The sequence below is a fragment of the Lampetra fluviatilis genome, unplaced genomic scaffold, assembly GCF_964198595.1.
Source record: "Lampetra fluviatilis unplaced genomic scaffold, kcLamFluv1.1 SCAFFOLD_159, whole genome shotgun sequence".
NCBI lineage: Eukaryota > Metazoa > Chordata > Hyperoartia > Petromyzontiformes > Petromyzontidae > Lampetra > Lampetra fluviatilis.
The window spans coordinates 21,712-31,264 of NW_027620583.1; the positions used below are offsets into that span (position 1 = coordinate 21,712).

General features: G+C 49.0%; 1 protein-coding gene across 1 annotated transcript; it reads right to left on the reverse strand.

Annotated features, from left to right (window-relative positions):
• Positions 1-725: 725 nt before the first annotated feature.
• On the reverse strand, positions 726-5,068 carry LOC144954096 (mannose-binding protein A-like). Its single transcript, XM_078884672.1, has 5 exons — positions 4,867-5,068; positions 3,948-4,019; positions 2,194-2,247; positions 1,278-1,376; positions 726-1,090 (listed from the first exon to the last, which is right to left on the reverse strand). The coding sequence occupies exons 1-5, from the start codon at positions 5,066-5,068 to the stop codon at positions 726-728; spliced, it is 792 nt and encodes a 263-aa protein (XP_078740798.1).
• Positions 5,069-9,553: the final 4,485 nt, after the last annotated feature.

Here is a 9,553-nt window from a genome sequence, read left to right on the forward strand (position 1 = left end):
TCGAACCGCGAACTTCTGAAGTCGAGCCTGCCGCGAAACCACGTGGCCACGGTGATGTCACCCGAGTTGAAAGCAACAAGGCAAGTCGTGCTTCACGATTTTTCGTTTCCGCGTGAAATGTTTTTTTAAAGCGGCGATTGAACCCCAAGTACCAACGTCTGCGTACGTGGTGTAAAATTGTACAAAAATGATTTGCCTCATGTTCATCAACCCCCACCCCCTCCATTATCCTTCATAAAGTACTCCCAAGACTAAACAAAATTAACCCGTAAAAAAAAAGTTTTTCACGATAAATCCTTTATGTGCGTCTTCAATGGGCCACAACGCAGCCCACATTGGTCTTTGAAACGGGCGGCTAGAGTCCTCTCGTCCTCTGGCTTGAGATGGCTGCCAACTATGGGTCAGATGATTGCCTGCCACCATTAAGCGATTGGTAATTAAATATTAAAAATACAAATTCCTAAAAAGTGTCAAATTTTGGAAAAAAAAATGTTCACGAAAATAAATTGTCACGCACAACGAGTCTGTGTGCAAAATGTCAGCTCGATTGGATCACGGGAAGTGGGTTAAAAAACGACCGAAAGATTTGCACGGTCCTAAGCAAGCAAGTGAACTTAATATAAAGGATTTACAAAAAAAAAGAGAGAGACGGGAGAGAGAGAGAGAGAGATGGGAGAGAGATCCACACGAAACGGGGCTCGCGAGGGGTGCGAAGGCGTAGGGGCTCAGAGCGGCAGCTCGCAGACAAAGTGGCACAGGCGGGAGCAGCGAATGTCATTCCACTTTCCCCCGTCGGCGACGATGATGGCGCAGTCCTCGTCGCCTCCCGCGTTGTTGGGCTCCCCGGTGTTCCAGTTGTTGTAGCCGAGCGGGCCGCCGCCGCCGGCGCCGGCGTACGTGAAGGTGCCCTCGCTCCCCGTGTCGTCGACCCCGATGTAGGCGTAGTCACCCGCAGGCACCACCAGCCGCAAGGCCTCGTTGTCGGACGCGGAGCGCGGCGCCGCTAGCTCCCCGCCGAGGCCCCGGCAGTGCCGGCGGGCGTCCGCGTACGTCAGCTTTGCCCGCGCCAGCTGGTGCACCTTGCCGGATTCTTTTCGGTGGGGTGGGGTGGGGTTTGGCGGAGAGAGGGAGGAGGGTGGGGGGGATGACCGAATCACTTCACCACCACTTTTTCGCGCGGAGCCAATCGCCGTCGCTTATGAGCTCGGCTCCGGATCACGGAGTTCGATTCGGCGAGGGAGGCCGCCGGATCGGGAAGGGGGCGCTCGTCCGCAAACCTTTGCTCGCCGCCACGGCGAAGATCGACTTGAGGCGGTCGACCTGCTTCTGAAGCGCTGCCAGCTGCTTCTCGGCCCCGTCGCAGACGCACGCATCTCCTGACGGGGACCGGTGGTGGGTAGGGTGGTGGGGGGGGGGTAGAAGGGGGAAAGTTAAACGAGGGAGAACTGTCACGCGTGGAAAGAAAGACGCGCCAACCGGGAGGTACCGGTACAGCTCCCGACAGAGGAGCGGCAGCCTCTCCTCTACACACACACACCAGGACTGGTCTACCAGACCTCCTGTAATCTAAAGATGTCCGGGAGGTACCGGTCCAGCTCCCGACAGAGGAGCGGCAGCATCTCCTCCACAGTATGCACTGTTGTGATCATAGCAGGTACCACCACAGTCAGTGTGCACTGCTGTCATCATAGCAGGTACCACCACCACAGTATGTACTGCTGTAATCATAGCAGGTACCACCACAGTCAGTATGTACTGCTGTAATCATAGAAGGTACCACCAGTCAGTATGCATTGCTGTAATCATAGCAGGTACCAACACAGTATGCACTGCTGTAATCATAGCAGGTATCACCACAGTCAGTGTGCACTGCTGTAATCATAGCAGGTACCAACACAGTATGTACTACTGTAATCATAGCAGGTACCACCACAGCAGTATGCACTGGGAGGCTGTCGTAACGCGGCCGGGAGGGGGACGACAACCTCCCGGCCGCCGTCACGCGCCCCCCCCCCCTCCCACCCCCCCGCGGCAACGGAGCAGCGGCAAGAGGGGCACGGCCAAGCCGGTGAACGGGTGGTGAGCGGCGCCGTGGTGAGCGGCGCCGTGGTGAGCGGCGCCGTGGTGAGCGGCGCCGTGGTGAGTGCCGATTCGTCGCGAAGTCGCTGATACCTCCCCCCCCGCTCCATTTACCTTTGTCCCCTTTAGCTCCCGAGTGTCCGCTTGCTCCCACATCGCCCTTCAGTCCTGGGGGGGTCACGGAGGGTCACGAGGTCACGGGGTCACGGGGTCACGGGGTCACGGAGGGTCACGGGGTCACGGGGGGGGCACGCCACAGCATGAGCGTAGAGTGGTGTATACTGGCTGTGGCCTGGTGAAGCGGGTTGTGATTACTGGCGAAACGTCGAACTCAGATTGCAAATGTTGTGGCTTGGCTCTCCAACACACAACCGGTGTGCTGTACTAGTGCTGTACACTACTCTATACACTACACTATACACTACTATACACTACACTATACACTACACTATACACTACACTATACACTACACTATACACTACACTATACACTACACTATACACTATACACTACACTATACACTACACTATACACTACACTATACACTACACTACACACTACACTATACACTACACTACACTACACACTACACTACACACTACACTATACACTACACTACACACTACACTATACACTTCTATACACTATACACTACTATAGACTACACTATACACTACTATACACTACTATACACTATACACTACTATACACTATACACTACACTATACACTACACACTACACTATACACTACACTATACACTACACTATACACTTCTATACACTACACTATACACTACTATACACTATACACTACTATACACTACTACACACTACTATACACTACACTATACACTACTACACACTACACTATACACTACACTGTAGTGTACACTGTAGTGTATAGTGTAGTGTACTAGTACAGCACTAGTGTATAGTGTAGTGTATAGTGTAGTGTAAAGTGTAGTGTATAGTGTAGTATACTAGTACAGCACTAGTGTATAGTGTAGTGTATAGTGTAGTAGTGTATAGTGTAGTGTATAGTGTAGTGTATAGTGTAGTGTATAGTAGTGTATAGTGTAGTGTATAGTGTAGTGTATAGTGTATAGTAGTGTAGTGTATAGTAGTGTATAGTGTAGTGTACAGTGTAGTGTGTAGTAGTGTATAGTGTAGTGTATAGTGTAGTGTATAGTGTATAGTAGTGTATAGTGTATAGTAGTGTGTAGTGTGTAGTAGTGTATAGTGTATAGTTGTGTGTCGTGTATAGTAGTGTAGTGTATAGTGTATAGTAGTGTATAGTGTAGTGTATAGTGTAGTGTATAGTAATGTAGTGTGTAGTGTGTAGTGTATAGTAGTGTATAGTGGTGTATAGTGTATAGTAGTGTATAGTGTATAGTAGTGTAGTGAGTAGTGTAGTGTATAGTTTTGTATATTGTAGTGTATAGTGTATAGTGTAGTGTATAGTGTATAGTAATAGTTGGGTGTAGTAGTGTATAGTAGTGTATAGTAGTGTATAGTGTAGTGTATAGTGTAGTGTATAGTGTATAGTAATAGTTGGGTGTAGTAGTGTATAGTAGTGTATAGTGTAGTGTATAGTGTAGTGTATAGTGTAGTGTATAGTGTAGTGTATAGTGTAGTGTATAGTGTATAGTAATAGTTGGGTGTAGTAGTGTGTAGTAGTGTATAGTAGTGTATAGTGTAGTGTATAGTGTAGTGTATAGTGTAGTGTATAGTGTAGTGTATAGTGTATAGTAGTGTAGTGTTGTGTGTAGTGTATAGTGTAGTGTATAGTGTATAGTAGTGTATAGTGTAGTGTATAGTGTAGTGTATAGTGTATAGTAATAGTTGTGTGTAGTGAGAGAGAGTCACCTGGTGGACCGTGTGGTCCCGCTTTGCCGGGTGGACCCACATCCCCTCTGTCGCCCTTGGCTCCATCCAGACCTGGACAGGGGTGGGGGTGGTGGTGGCGGGGGTGGTGGTGGTGGCGATGGCGGTGGCGGTGGAGGTGGTGGCGGTGGTGGTGTTGGTGGTGTTGGTGGTGGTGGGACACACAACGGAGAGGAGGGGGTGGGACAGTGACCCTGAGACCCAAGGGGACCCCCCCCCAGGTAGAGGCTGGAGGGTGAGTGAGAGAGTTCAATAGGGCAGAGCGCACTGAGCGAGTGAGAGAGTGAGTGGGTGAGTGAGTGAGAGAGTGAGTGAGTGGGTGAGTGAGCGAGTGGGTGAGAGAGTGAGTGAGTGGGTGAGTGAGTGGGTGAGTGTCTGAGTGAGTGAGTGAGAGAGTGAGTGAGTGAGTGAGAGAGTGAGGGAGTGAGAGAGTGAGTGAGTGGGTGGCTGAGTGACCGAGTGAGCCGGTGAGTGAGAGAACGAGAGAGTGAGTGAGTGGCTGAGTGGCTGAGTGAGTGGCTGAGTGAGTGAGTGAGTAAACGAGCGAGTGAGTGGCTGAGTGAGTGGCTGAGTGAGTGGCTGAGTGAGTGAGTGGCTGAGTGAGTGAGCGAGTGGCTGAGTGAGCACACGAGTGAGTGAGTGGCTGAGCGAGCGAGTGGCTGACTGAGTGAGTGGCTGAGTGAGTGGCTGAGTGAGTGAGCGAGTGGCTGAGTGAGCGCACGAGTGAGTGAGTGGCTGAGCGAGCGAGTGGCTGACTGAGTGAGTGGCTGAGTGAGTGGCTGAGCGAGCGAGTGGCTGACTGAGTGAGTGGCTGACTGAGCGGCTGAGCGAGCGAGCGGCTGAGCGAGCGGCTGAGCGAGTGAGTTCGTGAGTTCAATAGGTCGGAGTGGCTCTGGGTGACCTTTAACTGTGGGCGCCACAATGAAGTGGTCGAGCTCCGACTTGCAGTGGCCTTTCTGCGCCTCCTGGGCGGTCGCAGTGGACAGAGATCGGCCGCCGACACAGACGATGACGACGATGATGATGAGGAGGTGGTGGTGGTGGAGGTGGTGGTGGAGGTGGTGGAGGTGGCGGTCGACTCGAGATGCTCTGGGAGTGGTCATTGCTGTTGGCACAACGGGGTTGTTCTGTTACTACTACACTATACACTACACTATACACTACACTACTATACACTACACTATACACTACACTATACACTACACTACTATACACTACACTATACACTACACTATACACTACACTATACTATACACTACACTATACACTACACTATACACTACACTATACACGACACACTACTATACACTTCTATACACTATACACTTCTATACACTATACACTAGCATACACTACTATACACTAGTGTGTGGTCTGTGTGTGTCCGCTGAGGTCTACGTCTGGTCGGTGTGGTCGGTGTGGTCATTCCAGTCGACTCGCTGCGTCTTCTTTAAAGAGTCTCAGCGGGGAGAATGATTAACGCGAGTTGAGGGTGGGTGGGTTGTGGTGGTGATGGTGCTTGGTGGTGGTTGCGGTGGTGTCCGGCAAAACAACCCCCGACCTCTTCTTGGTTCTTTCGGTAAAGTCATCACGTAGAAGGGAAATAATAAAATAATAAAAATTAAACATTATAACACAATTCTCACGACGTTTCGGCCACAACGCAAGCAGCCGTGCTCAGGTGAAGAACAGGTCTGTCGGGGGGACAGCGTCTGAATGAAACACCGCCAGGCTTGGCAGCGTATATTTAAGCTGCTGGGTTGGAGGGGGAAGAGCGCCTTGACAGAATAATTTGCATATCCCCTACCCCCTACCTCCTCGTAGTGGTGAGCAGTGCCGTATGGGGAGGGCCAACTCAGATTTGCCATTCCGCTTAGCGGCGTCTGTAGCCACCACCACAGCGGCCAAACGGGGGTCTCTGGACGGGTGCGAGGGGCTGGTCAACCCCTCCGCCTTCAATTTAATTACCACAAAACCACGCCAAAGATATCTAACTAATAAGCTTGTGCCGGAGGCCCCGGGGGGACAGGCGTCCGTGACATCTCCTGGCCACAACCCCGTTTGGCGGAGCCAGGAGATTGAATCTTCACCCTCGGGGCTCCGCCAGAAACAACGAAAAGCCACTTCGTGTGGCCACGTGGAATGTTCGAACGCTCGCCACGTAGGAGAGGCTGCCACTCCTCTGTCGGGAGCTGGACCGGTACCGCCTGGGTCACTGTGGTATTCAGGAGGTACAGCGCTGCTAGAGGCTACCTGGGGGATCTTTGTCTGTGTGTGTGTGTAGGTGCTGCTACTCGCTACTAACAGCACTTGCCCCTACAGCCTGCTAGAGGCTACCTGGGGGATATTTGTCTTTGTATTGTTGATACATTTCAGGAGATAATTTATCTCCGGCAAATATTTACCCGCCTCTGAAATGTTTTCCCATGAACCCGGTTGAGGTTTAAAATGGAATTTTATTATTTATTTTTTATTTCATTCCTGGAATTGCTACAAGCAAAACCCGGTCGCGGATTCCCCTAAAAGTGAATCGGGTCTCCAACATCGCGGATCAACCTCCTTCTGTGCCAGTAGTGTATAGTGTAGTGTATAGTGTAGTGTATAGTGTAGTGTATAGTAGTGTAGTGTATAGTGTTAGTGTATAGTAGTGTATAGTGTAGTGTATAGTGTAGTGTATAGTGTTAGTGTATAGTAGTGTATAGTGTAGTGTATAGTAGTGTATAGTGTAGTGTATAGTAGTGTATAGTGTAGTGTATAGTGTAGTGTATAGTGTAGTGTATAGTGTAGTGTATAGTGTTAGTGTATAGTAGTGTATAGTGTTAGTGTATAGTAGTGTATAGTGTTAGTGTATAGTAGTGTATAGTGTTAGTGTATAGTAGTGTATAGTGTAGTGTATAGTGTAGTGTATAGTGTAGTGTATAGTGTACTGTATAGTGTAGTGTGTAGTGTAGTGTATAGTGTAGTGTATAGTGTAGTGTATAGTGTACTGTATAGTGTAGTGTGTAGTGTAGTGTATAGTGTAGTGTATAGTGTAGTGTATAGTGTAGTGTATAGTGTTAGTGTATAGTAGTGTATAGTGTTAGTGTATAGTAGTGTATAGTGTAGTGTATAGTGTAGTGTATAGTGTAGTGTAGTGTATAGTGTAGTGTATAGTGTAGTGTATAGTGTAGTGTATAGTGTTAGTGTATAGTAGTGTATAGTGTAGTGTATAGTAGTGTGTAGTGTAGTGTATAGTGTAGTGTATAGTAGTGTATAGTGTAGTGTATAGTGTAGTGTATAATGTAGTGTATAGTGTAGTGTATAGTAGTGTATAGTGTAGTGTATAGTGTAGTGTATAGTAGTGTAGTGTATAGTGTATTGTATAGTAGTGTATAGTAGTGTATAGTGTAGTGTATAGTAGTGTATAGCATTGTATAGTAGTGATGATTATTGTTTTTACCCTTTTATCTGGCAACAAAACTTGTTTTTTACAAGGAGTCATGTTTGCATTGACCACAACACCTGCGGTCGGAATGCAAACACAAAAAAACACAACTCTGATAATGTATGTACTGTCCTTGAAATTGATTGGTCCACACCCGAGACAGCTTTCCTTAGAGCCAAGTCTCACATGGTCCTTGAAGTTGATTGGTCCACACCCGAGACAGCTCTCCTTAGAGCCTAGTCTCACATGGTCCTTGAAGTTGATTGGTCCACACCCGAGACAGCTTTCCTTAGAGCCTAGTCTCACATGGTCCTTGAAGTTGATTGGTCCACACCCGAGACAGCTTTCCTTAGAGCCTAGTCTCACATGGTCCTTGAAGTTGATTGGTCCACACCCGAGACAGCTTTTCTTAGAGCCTAGTCTCACATGGTCCTTGAAGTTGATTGGTCCACACCCGAGACAGCTTTCCTTAGAGCCTCGTCTCACATGGTCCTTGAAGTTGATTGGTCCACACCCGAGACAGCTTTCCTTAGAGCCCAGTCTCACATGGTCCTTGAAGTTGATTGGTCCACACCCGAGACAGCTTTCCTTAGAGCCCAGTCTCACATGGTCCTTGAAGTTGATTGGTCCACACCCGAGACAGCTTTCCTTAGAGCCCAGTCTCACATGGTCCTTGAAGTTGATTGGTCCACACCCGAGACAGCTTTCCTTAAAGCCCAGTCTCACATGGTCCTTGAAGTTGATTGGTCCACACCCGAGACAGCTTTCCTTAGAGCCCAGTCTCACATGGTCCTTGAAGTTGATTGGTCCACACCCGAGACAGCTTTCCTTAGAGCCCAGTCTCACATGGTCCTTGAAGTTGATTGGTCCACACCCGAGACAGCTTTCCTTAGAGCCCAGTCTCACATGGTCCTTGAAGTTGATTGGTCCACACCAGAGACAGCTTTTCTTAGAGCCCAGTCTCACATGGTCCTTGAAGTTGATTGGTCCACACCCGATACAGCTTTTCTTAGAGCCTAGTCTCACATGGTGTTGGACCAGATGACGCCATTTTGCGCATGTTGGCGTCGTGACGTCACACTTGAAAAAAACGACGATTGCCGTGACGTCATCGCAACAAAACGGCGTCGTGACGTCACCCTTGAAAAAGAACTTCGATCGCCGTGACGTCATCGCAACAAAACGGCGTCGTGACGTCGCCCTTGAAAAAAACGACGATCGCCGTGACGTCATCGCAACGAAACGGCGTCGTGACGTCGTCCTTGAAAAATAACTTCGATCGCCGTGACGTCATCGCAACAATACGGCGTCGTGACGTCGCCCTTGAAAAAAAACGACGATCGCCGTGACGTCATCGCAACGAAACGGCGTCGTGACGTCGTCCTTGAAAAATAACTTCGATCGCCGTGACGTCATCGCAACAAAACGGCGTCGTGACGTCGCCCTTGAAAATAACGATGATCGCCGTGACGTCATCGCAACTTAACAACCACGCCCACGCAACAACAACGTTCGCCGTGACGTCACCGCGCGGCGTCTCTCTCGACAAATAAATAATTAACACCTCGCGCATGCGCAGAAGCAGCAGCGGCAACGACGAGGAAAGGGAGCGAAACGAATCCCAAAATGGCGTCCACGGGTAAGGCTCTTGACGAGATTTCGCGTCTCTCTGCGAACTGAAACTTTTCTTTAAAAACTTCATCGAAATGACAAAACAACTACGAGTTTGTAATATCGACCCCCTCGTTACCGGGGCCGCCGCTTAACCGGCGAACTTTGCGCCCTCGGAGGTGGCGGATGGCGGCGGATTTTGTTTGGGTGAATCTTTAACCGCCGTTCGCAGTCGGGTTTTTTGGCGCGCTTCCGCCTCGGCCTAGCTCGCCTAGTCCAGGCGCTGCCGTTGGTTAAGCCGTTTTAAAATAACACTAAAAAAAACTGTTGGCGTTTAAAGGCCCCAAAAATAACTAATCTAAACTAATTGCGTTGCTGCGAATGTGCGCGCGCGGGTGGGTGTGGTAATTGTACGTGGTGGTGTTTGATAATCTTAAACCGCCGTGTTGTACGTGAGGAGAAAGCCTGTTTTGAATAGGCCGTGGATATTAAAGCGATAATTATAAGAACGGTAATTACTTTTATATAATTAGCGGATCTTCATCAATTATCT